At 40.9% G+C, this 20,223-nt stretch overlaps 1 protein-coding gene across 4 annotated transcripts in view; it reads right to left on the bottom strand.

The window, feature by feature from the left end:
* Positions 1 to 760: 760 nt before the first annotated feature.
* Positions 761 to 20,223, bottom strand: part of VEZT (vezatin, adherens junctions transmembrane protein) — a 68,530-nt gene continuing 49,067 nt past the window's right edge. For 2 of the 4 annotated variants that reach the window (XM_056117029.1, XM_056117038.1), the window contains exons 8-12: positions 16,654 to 16,985; positions 12,337 to 12,530; positions 6,636 to 6,736; positions 5,908 to 6,115; positions 762 to 1,840 (exon numbers count right to left, since the gene is read on the bottom strand). In XM_056117029.1, coding sequence (XP_055973004.1) covers positions 1,302 to 1,840; positions 5,908 to 6,115; positions 6,636 to 6,736; positions 12,337 to 12,530; positions 16,654 to 16,985 — 1,374 coding nt within the window. In that variant the 3' untranslated portion in view covers positions 762 to 1,301. Of the gene's footprint in view, positions 1,841 to 2,410; positions 2,886 to 5,907; positions 6,116 to 6,635; positions 6,737 to 12,336; positions 12,531 to 16,653; positions 16,986 to 20,223 lie in introns of those variants that run through there. The other 2 variants (XM_056117058.1, XM_056117048.1) reach the window with 2 other exon arrangements.

Raw genomic sequence — 20,223 nt, 5'->3', positions numbered from 1 at the left:
ATCTAAGACTGTAATTTCCTTTCTAAGATAGTAGCATAAACAAAGCTATTCCTAGAGTTTCTCCAGATAATGTTCATGTACTCCTGAAAATAACATTCTTTGAAAAATGCAATGACATGCAAACAGATGAGGATGGGCTATTTGGAAAGCAGCCTTTCTAAGAGGCGGTTTGTAAGTTAGGTACTGAGGACGTAGGATGTCTTCAGGAAGCTGACTGTCTCTTTCCTGAATTTCATCAAGGTGGCACAGGCAGGCTCAGCTAGAAATCAGTAGCAGTAGCAGCAGCAGCAGCATTGCTAATGGTACCCAATTATCCCTGGGCAAACAGAAAATAACTTTCTGCAAAGTTTGAGATGGAGCCTTGGGCCACAAAGATCGCATTTTGACATCATCTCTTAGTTACAACAAAAGGGCCAAGGATGGGCTCAGTGGTAGAAGAGCACATGCCTTGCATTTGTGAGGTCTTTGGTTCAATCCCTGGCTCTAACTTGGTGAGAAGAGAGAAGAGAAGGAAGGGGGGCGGGAAAGAAGGAGGGAGAGAAGGAAGGACAGAGGGAGAGGAAGACAAAGAGAGTAGAAGAAAAAGAACACACAAATATGTGACTCTTACGATGATACAGTGTTTTTCTATATAAAGATCACTAGGGCATTTTGAAGCTACTGAATACATGCACATGACAACAATCCTAAAGAAGCGTTACAGCCCAAGTACTCTCCAATGCTTCCCCTCCCCCCCAGTATTTATGAAACTATTTTTTAGTTCCAAACTCCAAATCCCAGCACACATCAATTGTATGAATTCAAGTTTTTTTTATTTAGAGCCTGTATCTTTGATTGGTATAAACAAAAATAAAATACAAACAACTTGTTACTAACATAAAAGCTGCAGTTATTAACTGCAAGAATACAGTATAAAGGAGTCTTATTAAATGTTAACTTTCTTGCATCAGAATTATCCTGTCATTTTCTGGTAGCAAATTCTGGCAAGAAATAATAAATTTATTTCTTATTAAAAGTACTCAAAGAATTTCCAAGATCGATCCGTTATGCTGCAAATAAAATAGCAGTTCATTCAAAAGAGCCCTTACCTTTCTGTGATTTTTTTCTAACAGACCTGTCATTTACAGGAGATTATGATTCAGATCAGTTGTTCAAACTGATGTAAATTCACATCTTGGTTTTTAGATACAGTAAAATTTTGCACTTACTTTCCCTTTCCAGTGGCCTATCTAGCCATGAAGCTAAAACACATTTCATAAAATGAATTTTCAATATAAAATCCTTTGTGTGAATTTTGGTTCTTACTCTTCTTCTACCTCATCTTTAGTTTCTTCTATTATTTGTTCCTCCTTCTCCTCCTCCTCCTCATCATCATCATCATCACCGAAAGTCTGTTCCTGTAAGGTGGTAAAGGAGAGAGATCTAGCAGCCACTTCTGCAGCGAGGCCCGCAGTGAAGGTGAACTCCGGTGACAGCTGGAGCCGTGCCAGCCTCTGCTTGATGGAGGTCTGGACCGCGTCCCTGGGTGCTGGATGAGCAGTTGCCAGTGCACCTACATCTGTCTGCTGTGATTCATCTTCACTCTCGCACTGGTAACACACGCTTTCTTCAGTTTCTTGGAGGAAGAGTTTATTTGCAGAATTGTCTTTATTTTTACCATCTAGAGGGTTTTCACATAAATACTCAGTCCTACTATTTATTTCATTGCCACTTGTGGAGGGTTTACTATTTTCCTCTTCCATATCATGTTTACCAACTTCCCCCATATCTGAATCCACTGATGGCTCTGAATTACTTATGGGTTCCACTGGGTCTACAGGAGACAAGGATTTCAACACAGCTTAAAAGGAAAAAAAAAGAAAAGAAAAGAAAAGAAAAATGATAACTAAGGACCCAGTGATGATTTAAACTTTAAAACTCCCAGTTTTTCTTACAAAGAATAAAGAAAAAGCCAAATAAACGTTTATAGTAAAATGAAATTAAATTTATAAATCCAGAGATCTTCATAAGAGAAAAAAAATGCCAAAGAAATGAGACAATGTTTTGATGAAGACTTAAAAGCATCCCACATACACTCTTTTCAAAATAACTGCATACTGGTCCTTAAAGTGCAATCTACAAACCAGTAGCATCACTCAGCAACATCCAGGAATTAGAAAGAAACTCAAATTCTTGAGTCCCACACAGATAATTCAGACTCTGAATTGGAAACGGGGAGTGGGGAATAGTTACGGTTTACAAGGCCTCTCCTGGATTTTCATGCACACTGAAGTCTCAAACTCAAGAAAAAGCAGCAGCAAGGTTTCACTGACAATGTGTCAGATAAAAGGCCAAAAGTCATCCACATAATAATCTTTATCGTCACATATATTCTTACAAGTTAATTAAAAAAAAGGCATGGGTTAAAAATTCCACTTATTTGCCAACCACCTAACACAATCTTAAAGTGAAACGCTAAAACTGCTATACATTTCAAAATGCCACAGGAAAAAGTTGAAACAGAATCTGCATTCAAGATCAACTACCGTTCACAGCATAACACAGACATAATACAGTTCCATAAGGAAGAAGGAGTCCTTCCAAAGGGAAATGAGGTTTAGTTAGCCCCACGATGTTAGTAGGCAGTGGGTTGCTCTAGGCAGTCTCTCCTCTCAGTAGGAGGGGTTAGTACATTACAATAGAGTATGAAGCAGGACTGGCAGCAGGAAAAAAAAGAGTGAGCCTTGAAGAGCTGGCAAATAATTTTGTAAAATGTGTCCATTTCCAAGAAACAGATCCCTAAGCTGCAGTCACTCCACTACAGACGCAGTAACAACTGAAAAAAATATGGCCACAGCAGGTTCCAGTGTAGAATTTCCCTCTCTAATTCCACTCCGACTTTACCCCTGTAGGCAGAGATGAAAACAACTCTGGGAAGATGTACCGAAATTTTTCATGGGGGGAAAAAGCATTTTATGGTTCAGTGGCTGCCCCCCCCCGCACCCCCCCCCTCCTTCCCCCAGTTATTTCCACATACAGCTTTATGGTTCTTTCAAATGCAAACTGTGAAAAGCATATACTGGAAACAGACACACTTTTCCCATCACTGTAACTTTGCCTATACTATCAAGGGGCAATTTAAAGACAACTGAAGAAAATACTAAAGAATAAAAAGGACAAAAGCTTATATACAGTGCTATTTTCAGTTTTCAGGTACATTTTTCAGTCTATAATTCTGCTAGTTCTTTTTTCCCCCCTTTTCTGGCAAGCTACCCGTGATGTATTCGATATGCCAAACACAGTAACAATTGTCACAATGGAGACATTACTGGGCCCGCTTGAGCAAATCGATGAACAACGGGAAGACAGTGACAGTTGACAGTTTCTTTTTTGGGTCACACCCAGCAATGCACAGGGGTTACTCCTGGCTCTGCACTCAGGAATTACCCCTGGCGATGCTCGGGAGATCATATGGGATGCTGGGAATCGAAATCAGGTCAGCTGCATGCAAGGCAAACGCCCTACCTACTGTGCTATAGCTCCAGCCCCAATTCTGCTAGTTCTTAAAGAAAACATATATTAGAAGTTATACGACATTTCTGATGAATGCTTATTGGGATATAATCTATGTAGTGGACCAACTGGAAGAGTATTAAGCCTAAGAAATTCTTGTCTCTTCATCTATGTGCTAGGGAGTCAATAGTAAACAGTACCTAATTATTATAATTATTTTGCTGTTTTGGGGCCACGCCTGGTAATGCCCAGGGCTTACTCCTGGCTCTAAACTCAAGGATCCCTCCTGGAGGGTTTGGGGAACCATATGGGATGTTTGATGAACCATATGGGAATCTGGTAGGCCATATGCAAAGCCAATGCCCTACCTGCTGCATAATCACTCCAGCCCCAGTGCCTCAGATAACGATTTGGTAAATGAATAATTTGCTAAATGAACACTGTAGGAAGACAATAAACCCCTTATTTAAGGAGATTTTAATTCAATCACAGGGACAAAAACTCGAACACACTAAGAACAATAGTGCCCCAAACATCATACTTTTAATATCTGATTTAAGTAGGCCTCATCTATATGAACAAGTGGGCTGTACTCACTGCTGCCTCTGGGAAACTCTTAATCTACTATAGGTGTTTCTGCTCAGTGTCCTTTCCTTTCCTTTCATGAGAGAGACCCCGTGGCTGTGTCTGCAGTGCGGGAGGGGTGCAGAACTGCAGTGGTCAGAGGAAGATTCACCCAGGAGAGTGATTAAGGAGGATAGCTTAATGAAGGAGACAGGACACTTGGTAAAGGGATCAGAAATTTTTTTTTAAACTGCAGCTTTTGGGGCCCAGAGTGATTGTGTAGTGGGCTGGGTGCTTGCCTTGCACGCAGATGACCCAGGTTCAATTCCTGGTATCCTTTATGGCCACCCCAAACCCATCAGGAGTCTTCTCTGAGCCCAGAGTCAGGAGTGAGCCCTGAGCACAGCTGAGTGTGGCCCCTAAACAAACAGAAAACAGAACAAAACGAAACAAAAACTCAGAAGCTTTAAACAACAATGTCTAGTTAATTAGATAAATAGAACTAGAGGAAGACAGCTACATTAGTAACTGTGGAAAATGAAACCGGATATTGGGGAGGCTGGCAAGTAGGGAAAGCAATTTAGATAAATTACGGTAAGAAGAAAGGGGAATCACTGTAAAGTGTAAGAGCCAAAGCAATGTTTGAGAAGAATTTGGAGAGAGCTATCTTAGAACCTGTTTTATAAATACTGGCTAAAAGGAAAAGTACTGAAAATTGAAATCATCCAAGAGGCTTTGACAATTGAGTGCAGCCTAATAAAGGACATGGGCAATAAAAGGGACTAACAGGAAGGGACAAGGATAAAAATCAAGAAATTGATTTTTGGGAGTGGGGGGGTGGGGGTGGAGTGGAGAGATAGTACAGAGGGTAAGGCACTTGCCTTGCATGCGGCCGACCTGGGTTCGATCTCCAGCATCCCATATGGTCTCCCAAGCACTGCCAGGAGTAATTCCTGGGTGCAGAGCCAGGAGTAAGCCCTGAACCTTGTGGGTGTGGCCCCCCAGCAAAAAAAAAAATCAAGAAATGTTGATCCAGAAAAGGGATAATAACAGGGTTCCTGAGAAGAAAAGAGAACTTTGAGGAACTTTCCAGAAGTATAAATAATAATCTACTTCAAGTGAAAAGAAGGTAACTGATTTTTAAGGTTCCACACAGTCACTCTACGGTAGAAGGAAAATTCCATTCCACCTTCTTAGAAATGCATAGGGATTCATTTCTCCACTGGGAATTAGCTAATATTCCCAAGTATTAATCATGTCCTCGTTTCCTCTGTCACCTCCTGTGAAAATTTTACCAAGGAGAAGGGTGCAAAATTTATGGCTAATAGACCTGTCTTTCAACTTTGTCCAAATCCAAGTACAGGGGAAAATATGCCCACAGGTTCCTCTCTCTTCTCCCATGGGCAGTGCTCACACCAATCGTTAACACTAGTGATGCAGTGAAGTGACTTAGTTCCTTATTCATGTGCTTCAACAGTGGGTTACAGCTAAGTTTGTTCTTCATTGATGTCATTATAATGTAAAAATGAGAGAGTTTAGAATCTCAAATTGTTAATCAGCAAATAGCACTTTACTGAAAATATTCTTTTTCAGTTCATGGCTCATTCTGAAGCAAAGCAAACAAATCAAGTGATGAATAAGTATGATTTCATATTCCCAATTAGATGACATGTGGTTTTATATTCTTTTATGGATCAAGCTGATTTTGTGTCTAGAAAAAAAGGAGGTCTATTTATTGAGGGAATCCCTAAAAGCAGAGCTCTATAAATTCAACAGCTAGAACAAGGTTTATGGTTTAGGATGAAAGATCTCCTCACTTGAAGTCGCCTTTACTTTGAAGGTGGTGCTTACCGTGATCACTAAAGAGAAGCTGCTTCCACTTCTGCCTTTCTGCCTCTGACGCTTTAAATCCCAGCACAGATTTTAATTCCTGGAGTACCCTCTTGGACTCTTCATGTTCACGTTTCTGTCTCTCTCTATCTTCTTGAGACAAGAAATAAAAATCCTCTTTTCTAAATTCACTGTCCATATCTATATCGTCTACATATGCTTCTAATTCCTGAAAATTAAAAGAGAAGGCAGTTTATTGTCAAGAAGGCAATTTTCAATGCCACTAGCCATGCACCTGTACTTCTCCACACGGAAAAAAATGTGGGGGGGTTACTCAACTGTGCTTTAATGATGCACAAGTGATAACAGCATAGTTGGGCAAACCTAAACACATGTGCTGGTAACCACTACTCAGATCAAGGTAAAACATTGTCAAAACATCCAATTGTATACCTTTTGCCAATACACAGTTTTTTCACGAGTTTCATCACTTTAAAATGCTTCGCACTGAATATAATTTCACTGGAAATAATTTAATTGAATATAAGAAAATCTGCTGGTGGATTCAATCTCAAGGTACCACGTATAATGACTTGATAACAAAAACATTGTTTTAATTTTGAACTCCATTAGGAGAATAATCCAACAACTTATTCCACAATTATTGATGTCACTTATAAAGAAACATAGGTGAGTTTTGTTCACGAAAACTCATTTTCACCAGAGGAAACAGCCATTTTCACCCTTACCTGCTCCTCCGGGATTGGATCTTGGTCTGCAATGTGTAGAGTAGGCTGTGCTGGGGTGCCCACCACACAGCCGGGGTTGTCACAGGTCACTTCCATCTTGCCTTAAAAAGAAACAGGTCACACCTTAGACGTGCATTTCCTTTCTTTTCCTTTCCCCCTTTTTTTTTTTGGTGGGGGTATCACACCCAGCTCTGCTTAGGGGTCATCCCTGGCTCTACACTCAGGAATTACTTCGGCAGTGCTCCGGGACCATATGGGATGCCTGGGATCAAACCCAGGTCAGCCGCATTTGAGGTAAATGCCCTCCTCACTGTGCTATCACTCTGGCCCCTACTTTCCTTTTTCTTTTCCTTCATTTACCATCCTGGGGACTGGCCCACATGTCAACCTAAGATGTGGATTCTCATTTTTTTAAAGCTCATTTCTCTCTTAAATAAGTATCTGTCTCTCCCTTCACATTTAAGTAAATTTCTTAAGTTCGTTTAAGTAAATTAAAAAAATTATAAGTAAATTTTTTGGAATAAAGACATTTAGTTTAAGTAAGTTTCTTTAAATAAGACAACTTCACAAAAAACAAGCAACCCCCCCCCCCACCCAATAAAAACAAAAATGAAACAGGTCATACACAAATGATTGAACCTCTAATTAAAAACTATTCTTGGTCCCAATATTTCCCAATTTAATAGTTCAATTTATTCTGATTCTTATTTTTACTTAACAAATAAATTAAGATTTTAAAGTTAAGAACAGCATTAATAGGTACTATTTAAGTACTTGGAGAAGACAAGGTTCTCTGCCCTTTCTTCATCTCCCCTTAGCCTTTGGCCCACAATAGGTACGTTCTGAGTACTTCAAAAACAAACGTCATGGCACAGGAACCATCTCAACACAGACTACCATTGTCTCCCATATCAAAAACTTCAATATCACACACGTTTATTCTCAGGTGTTATAACTGGAAATGAAATTTCACAATAGCTTGAAAAGATCACCCAGGTGAGTTTAACACTGATTCAAATTGGTGTCGGGACTGGAAAAAGCAGGGAGGGCATTTGCCTTTCAACACCCCATATGATCCCCCAGCATCACTGGGAGTCATCCTTGAGCACAGAGCCTGGAGTTAGCCCTGAGCACTATGGGTATGGCACAACAAAAAGTTTTTAAAATTTTGTCTAACCACATGATCACTTAAGTCTCATATCCAGTTCTCTATACTTTTGCATTAGCTCTGTGTAACAGGACGTCTGCTTTTAAGTGTCTAGATTTTACTTCTCAAGAGTAATGATAACTTTTTTTGTTTTAAAAGGGAGAAGTATTTGAGGGAAATGTTACCAAAAGACGACTAATCTGTAAACAAAATGACTGAATAAATAATACCAAAATAGTGAGAAACAAATGGTTAGGAGTAACGTTTCTTTTTTTCTTCCTTTTCGGGTCACATGCAGCAATGCTCAGGGGTTACTCCTGGCTTTGCACTCAGGAAATACTCCTGGCAGTGCTTACGGGACAATATGGGATGCCAGGGATCGAACCCGGGTCAGCTGCATGCAAGGCAAACGCCCGCCCTACCTGCTGTGCTATAGCTCCGGCCCAGGAGTAACGTCTTTTAACCAGGGGGCATGTGGCCCTCCTGTGGAACCTTGGGTTATTCCCAGGGATACAACTGGTAACACAGAAGGGTCACAAGAAGAAAACAAGATTGGACGGTAGTCACCATAAGAAATGGTTGAGAAAAATAGGTTCAGAGAGCTGGAATTGGACATACCTGGGTTAAATCCCAGTTCCTGCAATTTACTTGTTAAGGGATTTTCAGAAAACCAAAATTTAAAGTTACAGAAACAGTGGTGAAAATATCTTATTATAAAGGGCTTAGAACAATGACTACTGCAAATTACATGTTTGACTATTTAGCAGGATACAGATCTCACTGCATCAATGCTGAGACGCAATATCTTGAGCTCTCTGAATAAAAGGGAACACAACAAACCAATCATTCAAATTAGTAACAAATAGATATTCTACACCTGACAGGTTCTCATATAAATCAAATGTATACACTCAGTTTATACCACTGGCTGATTTCTAATTCCACTGGTGTAAATATGTCAACTATGACCAGTTTTAAACAATCAATACTTCTAAATCAACACAGAATCCTGGAACATTTTTTTTTCTTTTTGGGTCACACCTGGTGATGCTTAGGGGTTACTCCTGGCTTTGCACTCAGAAATCACTCCTGGCAATGTGTGGGGACCATGTGAGATGCTGGGAATTGAACCCGTGTTGGGCGTATGGAAGGCAAACGCCCTACCCACTGTGCTATTGTTCCAGCCCCCTGGAACATCTAACAATCACTGGGGAGCCAGTAAGAATAAGATATTGGATGAAAATTTTAAAACAAAAATTAACCCTACTATGGTGTGTACATAAACTACTGTACCATTTGGATGGATTTCACTTTGGCAAATCAGTAGGGCATTCAGGTAAAAAAAAAAATCAGTGGTCTCTCCTACCAATACTTTGTTTCCCCTTCTCTTAACCAATATTATTTGCTTACATTTGCTTTTACTTTCTTTCTATGCAGGATTTGAGGCGGAAAAGCAAAAGTACTTGCCATCAACTATACCAATAATAAGAAGCTTCAGTTTGTGCTGCCTTCATATGTATATTCATTATACCCTAAAACTATGCTTGTAATTTATCCTAAAAAACCACTAGATTTTAAGTGACAGGCTTAGCGATAGCCTCAAACAATTAAAAAGGGTGCAGTATAGATAAAAAACATAAAAAAAAAGTCTTAACAGTATATCCTTCAATTCTATTTCTAAATATCAGGGGGTCTGCCTGTGGGCCACATCTGTCCATTCCCCATTTTCCTAGATAGATTCATTAGAGCACAGTCAGACCCATTTAAGACCACCTGCTTTTTGAAAAACAATACGGACGTTTCTCAAAAACCTAGAAATTGAGCTCCTATTTGACCCATCAATACCACTTCTGGGAATATATCCTGAAGATGCAAAAAAAATATAGTAGAAATAACATCTGCACTTGTATGTTTATTTGCAGCACTATTTACAATAGCCAGAATCTGGAAACAACCTGAGTATCTAAGAACAGACCCAAACAAACCAGAAGAGAAACAACTAGTGTTCAGAGAATGATGGTCAGATAAACCACCTTAGGGGCTGTAGTGATAGCACAGCCGGTAGGGCGTTTGCCTTGCACGTGGCTGACCCGGGTTCGATTCCCAGCATCCCATATTCATCCCCTGAGCACTACCAGGAGTAACTCCTGATTGCAGAGCCCGGAGTAACCCCTGTGCACCGCCGGGTGTGACCCAAAAAGAAAAAAAAAATCCACCTTAAATGGGCTTCCTTTGATCAAATTTTAAACAATTTAAGCAATAAATTAAAATGCCCCAAATAGAATAAGAATCTATAGTGATTAGGTAGAAAGGGGAAAGAATTGAAAATTATCATTTCATGACCATCACAGTAATATTTCATGCAAGCAAGAACTATGAATGGATGCTAATAACAATAGTACATAACAGAAATGTTAGTTTAGACAAAACATAGAATCATATAACCATGGCATTCAAGAGTTAAAATTGTTCCATCACCTCAAAATATGATCTTACATTTTTTTATTCCCTATTGAATAATTGATCCCTCTTCTCCAACTTCTAGTAAACACTGACATACTCTATTCTTATTAAATCCTGCTGTTCTAAAAACATATAATTGGAGTCTGAGTCTGCTCAACATAATGTAATGCTGATGCATAATGCAATGCTTCTGATTAGCATAATGAAGGAGATTCAGTCATCCTGTTGATGCAACAGTAGGTTCTTTTCTTTTTTTTTTTTTTGGCTGATTAGCATTCCATTGTATACATGGAAGTAAAAATTTATCACCAGCTGAAGCAACACTTAGCTGCTTCTAGTTTTCAGCCATTACAAATAAAGCCAACTATAACTATATGTGGACTGACTTTTGTGTGAACATTAACTTTTCTATTCTGAGGTAAATAGATAAGAATAATATTGTGGGTCAAGTGGAATATGTATGACTAATAGTGGGAATGTTCTGAGAAAATATTTATATAGCTGTGAGTTTTTTTCACGTTATCATGATAGGCAAAAAAAAGGCTAATGGAGAATTAAAAAGCAGGAACACTGTTACATGATCTAGATCTGAACATATAAAAATACTGGATCAATCCTGTAAATGTTCTAGGCTTAAATTATATCAAACAATTTGATTCAGGTCTGTGAATTAGAAAGCAACATTTAATATTGTAAAGTGTTCATCTCATGATTTTGATGTTATAATGTGCGTATGAAGGAGAATGTCCATGATTTTTAAAAGTGCCAATGGAACTATGTTGGAGTCACAGAATTTCATATCTGCATTTTACCGTCAGCTGACTCAGAAGAACACACCAAAAGGATTTATAGACTCCTACATAGATACAGCATATGTGATAGAACGCCAGTAACTGGGAAATGTGGATGAAGGCTATTCTGACAGTCCTATATTTTCGAAATGACTAACAGAAAGATATGGCTAACTGAAGCACCCACTTTTTGTTTGTTTGGGGGCCAGACCCAGCTCTCCTCAGGGCTTACTCCTGGCTCTGCACTCAGGAGTCATTCCTTGCTCGGTTTGGGGAACCATATGGGATGTCAGTGATCGAACCCAAGTCAACTGTGTGCAAAGCAAGTGTCTTACTGCCATACTATCACCCTGGCCCTTGGAGCACCCACTTTAAAAATAAAATTAAGACATGAACATTGTGAGAATTTCCATGAGAAAAGTTTGTGAATTGCTTTTTAATTCATATCTTTCTTACCTATATCCAAAAAAACCACATATGTAAAGTATAAGAAATGGTTTCTAGGGCCAGAATGGGCTCAGCATTAGAGCATTGCTTTGTTTGTGTGAGGCCCAGTGTTCAACCTGCCTGTAAAAATAAACAATGAGAATGGCAGAATGATTTGAAGGCAATTTTTCCAGAGAGGGGGGCCACACTGGTAGAGCTCAGGGGTCCTGGCACATTGTTCAAGGGTCACGTCCTTCAGTGCCCAGGGGAACATGTAGTACTGAGACTTCAACCCAGGGCTCCTGCATGGAAAGCATATACACTAGCCCCCTAGCTTTCTCCTGGCCCTTAGAGGCACTGCAGCACTGTCCTCCCATTGTTCATCGATTTGCTGGAGCAGGCCCAGTAACATCTCCATTGTGAGACTGAGACTTGTTACTGTGTTTGGCATATCGAATACACCATGAGTAGCTTTCCAGGCTTTACCATGTGGGCGAGATACTCTCGGTAGCTTGCCGAGCTCTCTGAGAGGGGCGGAGGAATCGAACTTGGGTCGGCCGCATGGGCTGAGCGCAAGGCAAACGCCTTACCCGCTGTGCTATTGCTCCAGCCCTTAGAGGCAGTTTTAATAATTCTGGCGAAGAGATTTAGTCACTCAACATCTCAGATTAACAGGAGAAAGGTAGATGGGGTACAATTGTTTTTAACAATAAATGGTCCCCTCTGGGTGTTTCTATTTATAGAAAAGGTACTCAAACATTGATGGAGGTATGCTGTTGTGCTGTGAGTAGCTGTTGCAATAATGTATGTATAAAACAACTGTTAACATTATTGTATATGTAAAATAAACATGAAAGAAATATCTCATAGATACCTTTTTTATCTGTGTTTCTTCGAAGCAGTCTGTCCACTTGAGAAATGGCTTCTTCCCAGCAACTATTACTTGCTTGAACATGAGGCTGAATCAACTTTAATTTTTGTTCTAGGATTTGATAACCCTCTGACATTACTTCTTGAGTTTCTTTAGTACAAACAAGTTTTTCAAGTTCATCTTCAAGAATTATTACCCTAATAAAGAAAAAAAAAACAAACCTTACAATATGAAATGAAAAGTTGATAATTCTCATGGCTTATTTTAGAAATATGCTTATGCAAAAAATTCTGAATACAGAAGGTGGTGAAGGTGGCAAAATTACGTATATGGATTTATTGCTACAAATTGTTCACTAAGAATGGTTAAATGTAAGTTTTATGGCATGTGTATTTTAATTAAAAATGTTTTGGTATATGGAGTATCATATACTTAGTTCATGAATAGTCCTTGCACACATACTAGGTGTTTTATGACAGAAAGGGTAAATGGAACTCATCTCCTACTTCTAAGAAATGTAAAACTGAATTAGGAAATCACACATATAAGTAAAATACCATATGATAAACATATAAATAATATTTTATTTCTATTTATATACGAGGAATCAGGTCTAGAGAACTGGAGAAACTTGCCCAGAGTTAGAACTGGTAAACTATAAAGCTGGACTGGATCCAGGTACAACAGCACAATACCATGGAAAGATAGAGAATTATGTCAAGGGGCTGGAGTAATAGCACAGTGGGTAGGATGTTTGCTTTGCACTCAGTCAACCCGGGTTCGATTCCCAGCATCCCATATGGTCCCCCGAGCACCACCAGGAGTAATTCCTTAGTGCATGAGCCAGGAGTAACCCCTATGCAATGCCGGGTGGGACCCAAAAAGAAAAAAAAAAGATTATGTCAAGAGGTGCAGAGTGATAGTACAGTGGGTAGGGAACTTCCTTTGCACGCGGCCAACCCAGGTTCAATCCCCGGCACCCCATATGGTGCCTTGAGCATCACCAGGAGTGATTCCTGAGTGCAGAGCCAGGAGTAAGCCCTGAGCACTGCTGGGGTGTAGGCCTGTCCACACACACACACACACACACACACACACACACACACACACAATCAGAATTGAGAGGAGCAAATTGTTACTACTAGCAAGGGAACAGTGACAAAAGGGGTCTTTTTAAGGTAGCATTGAAAAATGGACTAAATATAAGTATGTACAAAAGATAAATTCATTCTAAACCAGAGGTTTCCAAACTTCATTTGGCCCACTGTGCCCTTTTATTTAAAAAAAAAAAAAAGACTAAGCTCCTGAAAAATCTAACTTCTTTAGTGAACACAGAGAAACTGCCCTGCTACCTGCTCCACCGCCCCTCCCTATCACACCAGAGCCCCTCCTGAAGGCCATATCGCTCATCTTAGGAAACACTGTTCTAGAAAATGATACCCCCAAAAAAGTATTTATCGAGTTTAGCAGGATTGCAGGGAGGTAGTAAGGACTAAAGACAGAAAAAGGGGCTGATGAGATACCTTGGTGTTGCAGGGCCCCGAGTTCAATCCCTGGCACTTTATGCCCCTGGCCCCCAGCACTACCAGCCGTGGCTTTTGGGTAACTTGGAGCCTGGGCACCATCCCACCGGGCTATAAGCATCACTGGGGGTCGCCCTGCCCCCACCCCCCACCACTGTCCCCAAGCACTGCTGGGTGTGGCCCCAGTGTTTTTTTTTTAAAAGAAATGCAGACTTTAGTGAAGTTACAGTAAATCTTTCTGTAGAATGTTTTGTCTAGACTTCAGTCTAAGCTGCTCTGCAGTGAACCCTGGCCATGAGTGCCCCGAGCCAGAGCCAGAGGGAACATGGTTAAGACTTAATGGAGATAGAGGGATAGCACAGCGACTTGCACATGGCCGACCCGGGTTTGATTCCCAGCATCCCACATGGTCCCCCGAACACTGCCAGGAATAATTCCTGAGTACAGAGCCAGGAATAACATCCTATGCATCGCCAGGTGTGACCCAAAAAGAAAAAAAAAAGAGTTAATGTCCTAGTGAGGGCAAGTGAGAGGAGAAACAGAAAAGTGGACACACAGAGAAGAATGAAACCCAGAATGGCTTAGAAATATGAAGCATGACACAGCATTCCAGATAATGTGGAAATGTGTGTAGTAGCACCATAGAATAAATCAGACATGCTGGTTTATGGCGGCGAGACTATAGGTAGTGAGGCAACATATAGTGGCATATGCACTGAATGCTGCTTTCCCCCTATTTCCTATGTATAATCCACAATCCTTGCTCTAAGGGCAAAGTCCTTTTCATTTCCCATATCCATCCATTTCCCTCTTCCTTCCTGGAACATCATCTCTTCAATAGCATTTCCAATGGGGAAAAAAAATCAGAAAGGGGATCTGGGTGGGGTGGGGGGGTGCTCAGCAGCAGAGTGCCTGCCTTCCAAACGTGACGCCTGCATTATAATTTATTTATCCAATGAATAAATGATACATTTGTAAATTTAAAAAAATTTTAGCCAGGTGTGTCCAAGCCCCAGAGAGCACTGCACATAGATGTGTGAGCAATGCGGGCCAGTCTTCAATCCCGGGTGAGTGCCCCAGCTCATGTACAAGCAAGCCTTGACAGATACTGCAACCAAGATGGCACAAGCATCCCAAATACAAAATGGGCACAGGTACCAAAACTACAAGCACAAGCATGGCAACCTCTGGGGGAGCTCCTGGACATCAAAGAAAGAGCAACAGCAAGGGTAATGGGAATGGGTGGCCCCCACCATCTCCCCCTATTTCCCGCAGCTTGGTAGTCACATCCACCAGCTGCTGTTGGTGCCATATAATCTCATTAATGGCCATGATCCAGAGACTCAATATAAATCTCTCGGAAGAGAGCACAGAACAATACACCACAGCCGTGCTTCCAGATCCCGCGAAGGTTGTTTCATTCAGGGGAATCTGGATGGGGGTATGTGAGGCCTCTCCCTGCCCCAGTAGAGCCAGCCCTGGCAGCTGAAAACCTCCAGAACTCAACTGCCACCATGCTCACAGCCACTCTCCACACGCTCGGGCTGAGCCTCACCCGTGAAGGAGTCTATTCCTGGACATCTCATACTTCACACCACTGAAATACCAAGAGTAGCAGACCACATTTGATGGGGTTTAAAGTAGAAGGCAACCACTCTTAGAGGGAAATATATTTATACAAATATAGATATAAGCACACAAGGCTCAACCTTTAACAATATGTTACTAATCTACAGAAGGGCTTAATGGCTCCTGCGTGAAATACAACAATCATCACACACTTCCTCCAAGAAACCTTTTTTTGTCTCATTTTTGTGGATTATTCATAGCAAGTGATACCAAATAAATTATTTTGGTTCTTCTTTGGGGGCAGGGTTTGGGGCTCAGGATGGAAATATGGTGGTGGGAAGGTGTAATGGTGGTGGAATTGGTGTTCAAATAGTAAATATAATCAAATATTGTGAACAACTTTATAAAAATGAAAGAGAATTAAAAAAGAGCAGCAAGAAAGGGACAGTACAGGAGGGGAGGGAGTCAGAGTGAGACATAAAAATAGGGTGTTAAGGAAGTGCATTAATACTGCCATATAAAGTAGGAAAGTGAAAAGCTATGGATCCTACAATTCTGCTTTCAACTGAAGCCGAAAAAAAAAAGTGCTCTGTACTATGAAAAAAATGTCCAAATTTGCTATAATTTATTAAGATATAGTATCTTAATTTAAATGACAGTATAATGCCTCTAATAATTACTATTCCAGTGTGCTGGTGGCACTCATTCCTAGAGTGTAGGTTCCAGGTTAGAAACCCTACTTTAAGAGTTCAGCTTTTTTTTAGAGTCAGAGAGACAGTACAGCAGGTCAGGCACTTGCCTTGCACGCAGCTGACTCGGATTCAATCCCTCGTATTGCATATGGTCCCCCGAGTTCCACCAGGAGTGATTCCTGAGTGCAGAGTCAGGAGCAAGCCCCAAGCACCGCTGGGTGTGGCCCCCAAACAGCTTTGCTCATACCATTCTCCATGTTAGTTGCCAAATACAATAAGCAACATCTGCTTCTGTCCTATCATTTTAGGCTTTCTGTTGAGACCAGAAAATTTTAAAAATATAAATGATTTCCCCCAAACAATTGTACTTACAAATCATCGTTTCTCGGTTACATTCGTAGCTATCAACCATCCTCATGCTGCAAGTCTCAAGTTTGCTTCTTCCTTCTAGCTAGGACACAAGCCAACAACCACAATGGCACAAGAATGGAGGTTGCTAATCACGGGACATTTCCTTATATGGCTTCTAAACTTACTCATTCAGCAACGCTTTCAGATGGAGCTGTAGGCTTCGAACTGCTGTGTGAACGCTGTTCAGTTCTCTTGACTTCTGTTGAGTTTTGGATAAACGCTGGGGTACTGACTGGTGCTGGGTTTCAAAATACCGATAGAACTCATAGCTGCGCTTAAGCTCCTCCAAGCAGGCAGAATGAGCATGAGGTAGACCTTGAGTCACATCAGATAAAACACGATGAGGCAAAAGTTCTGGAGTAAGTAAGTGCCCGGGAGGTGAGTTCGCTGTAGAAAGTAACAGGGCTAATCGTCGAAAGAATTCTGAACTTTGTGCTACCCAGAGTTGGTACAGAACCTTAAAAACAAAACAAAAAACCAGAACTGTATCAATACAAATCCAGGTCAACATTCAAACTAAGGGACAAACTGCTTTATCTTAACTTCTGATTTTTTTTTAAACGTTATCCTTGATGAAGATAGCTGAAATTAAACTAACTCAAGACGAGCTACAAATGTTAATCAAAATTATGTAGTAGTCAAGGCACTTAGTACTGGTTGCGAGACAGCAGGTAACAAATGTGTCATTTACTATAGCTTTGCCCTAGCACTGAGAGAGTGAGACGCTGTCATCAGAAGTGAATGTTCTCAATTTTGGAAATCCACACACAGAAGAAGACAGTAGGAATGAGGGAACTGTATAAATCCAAAGAAATGAGTCACCGGGAGAGAGAGTATGGGGTTCAGAAAATTATACCACTATTCTGGCCTAAGAAATAGCAAAGAAATTAACACATAAATAAGTTCCAGGTGAGCATACTCAGAATGTCTGGCATGAGACTGAAAAACCCATCCCTGAGAGCTAGACCCTGAATCCAGGCAGCAGGGTATTTTTCCAGATATAGTCCTGTTATAATACAAAGACAACGTCACACAAAGAAACACATAAGGAATACTCTAGTAGGAACAACAACAAAATGCCAGAACCACTAATTTAGATTCTGGCTTTTTACAATTAAAATGGACATAATAGTGATAGCACAGCGGTAGGGCGTTCGCCTTACAAGCGGCCAACATGGCCGACCCGAGTTCGATTCCTCCGCCCCTCTCGGAGAGCCCGGCAAGCTACCGAGAGTATTCGATATGCCAAACACAGTAACAACAAAAGTCTCCAATGGAGATGTTACTGGGCCCGCTCAAGCAAATCGACGATCAACGGGAGGGCCTTTACCTTTTACCTATTAAACAGTTTTCTTTTATTATTTCTTTTTCTTTATGGGCCACACCCGGTGACACTCAGGACTTACTTCTCGAAGTGCTTGGGGGGCAATATGAGATGCTGGGTATTGAACCCGGGTTGGCCACTTGCAAGGTAGATGCCTTACTCACTGTATTATCTCTCTAACCTCATTAGACTATTAAGTGTTTTAAGTTTATGCAAATAATGAATTAAGATTATTTCATGCACCACCACGGATCCCAATATCCCTTCCACCACTCACTAATAAAAATTAAACAAAACAAAACAAACAAAACTTTAAAATAAACCTGAAAATCACATCAGAAAAAAAATGATTATTTCATGCAAACCTATTTTTGCATTAATTGAGGGTCCAACTTCTAAGCTATAAAATACAATAGGTATTTATAAAAAAGCTGACCTCAAATGGCTTACTTATTTTTATTAAGTACTGTGAAGTTAAGTTATTCATACTGGGCCTCCAGGAATACAATGTTTCAACACTGATCCCTTCACCAATGTCCACTTCCCCCAACCAATTACTATCCCCATCTTCTCCCTCAACTCCCCATTTGTCTCCCACCCACCAGTCTGCTTCTGTGAGAGGCACTTTTGAAAAAAAAGTTTTTGCACTGTGATTCACAATACTGTTGCTGATAGGTTTTTTTTTTGGGGGGGGGGTTGGGTCATACCTGGCAATGTTCAGGGGTCACTCCTGGCTCTGCGCTCCTGGTGGTGCTCAGGGGACCATACGGAATGCTAGGGATGGAACCCGGGTAGGCTGCATGCAGGGCACGCTCTACCTACTGTACTCTGGCTCTGCTGAAAGGGTTTTATACATAACACTTAACCACCTTTCAGAACCACCTTCTCCTCCTGGCTTCCCTCCACCATAGTCATTGGCACCTCAAAAGGCTTATTTAATCTTTTTTCTCCATTTACCACTTAATGATTTCCTTTATTCTTTTATTTGTTCATTGAGCAAGCATATTTCCTCTTTTGTGGAGGGGAGTGGTTTGGCTAGTACTACTCTTGGCTCTGTGTTCAGAAGTCGCTCCTAGTGGTCTCTAAGGACCATAGGTGGTACCAGGGATGGAATCAGATGAACTACATACAAGTGCCTTGCCCCCTGAGTTTTATTGCTCCAGCCTCAAGCAAATATTTCTTCAGTACCTTTGATGTGTCAGGCACTGTACATCCCTGGTACCACCTATGGTTCTAGGTGCCAATTATTTAGCAGTGAAAGAAAGAGAAACAACCCCTTTCCTGGTGGAGCTCAGGTTTCAATAGGAGAAAATAAAGTTCATTTCCCAGACCCATATGATCACCCAACAAAAAATGATCCCAAAACATAGGGCCAGAGTGACAGTACAGTGATAGGATGCTTTCCTTGCACATGGCCAACCTGCTGGCAGCCATCCCCTTGAGTGTCCAGCCAGGAGTAAGCCCTGAATACCATCAGGTGTGGCCCCAAAACTGAAACAAACAACATTCCCCCTCGGCTGGGAAATCACAAGTACATCCTGGTAAGTAAAGAATAATTTACAGGAAGGAAATAAAATATGACCTTAATCTTTTCCTCTAGAGCCTCTTTAAGAAAAGAACTATTACTGTTTTTGAGTTAACTATGGGATGCGTGACACACCCTGTTCAAGATACTGCATCTCATTTCATCTAAAACCCTAAGGTAATCTGCATCTACTGGAGAGATTATTTCAAAGAGTAAGCTATCCAAAACCAAATGGCTAAGATGTAAAATGCAGGCTTACTCAATTCCAAAGCCCCTGGATTTTCTTTTTTAAGACTCTTTCACCTGGAGCTGGAAGTAGCTCAAAGGGCTGAAGTTCCTGCCTGGCTTCAGAAGGCACAGGTTTGATCCCGGCACCACATGGCCAGGAGCATCCCCTGAGCGAAGAGCTGGGAGCCCCTTTTGAAAACTTCTATGGTGGTCAGTTCGGACACAAAAGAAACGGCCACCACCCCAAAGGGTAATAGTATCTTAACAAGGATGGTTCTTAATGATGTTTCAATTTATGATCTTTTGGCTTTATGATGGTGCCAAAGAGCTACAGTAGAAACTGTACTTGTAACTGCGATCTTTTCCTGGGCTACTAACACGCAGCTCTCTTGTGATGCTGCAGAGCTCCCGGACGGTCACATGATCACATGGGCACAGAACCAACACTACTGGCTTTGTCAGTATAGTATTGAGTAAATTACCTGAGATAGTTAACACTTATTGTACAACAAGGCTAGGTGTCAGACGATTCTGCCTTTTCAAGGTAAGCTAAGCTGGTGCTGGAGAAGGAAATAAAATATGACCATGCCTTGCATGCAGCCCCCTCCCACTTCACTC

Source organism: Sorex fumeus, unplaced genomic scaffold, assembly GCF_029834395.1.
Source record: "Sorex fumeus unplaced genomic scaffold, SorFum_2.1 ptg000003l, whole genome shotgun sequence".
NCBI classification, from domain to species: Eukaryota; Metazoa; Chordata; class Mammalia; order Eulipotyphla; family Soricidae; genus Sorex; species Sorex fumeus.
Note: the sequence above shows the minus strand (reverse complement) of the source record. Positions and strands in the feature narration are given on the sequence as shown.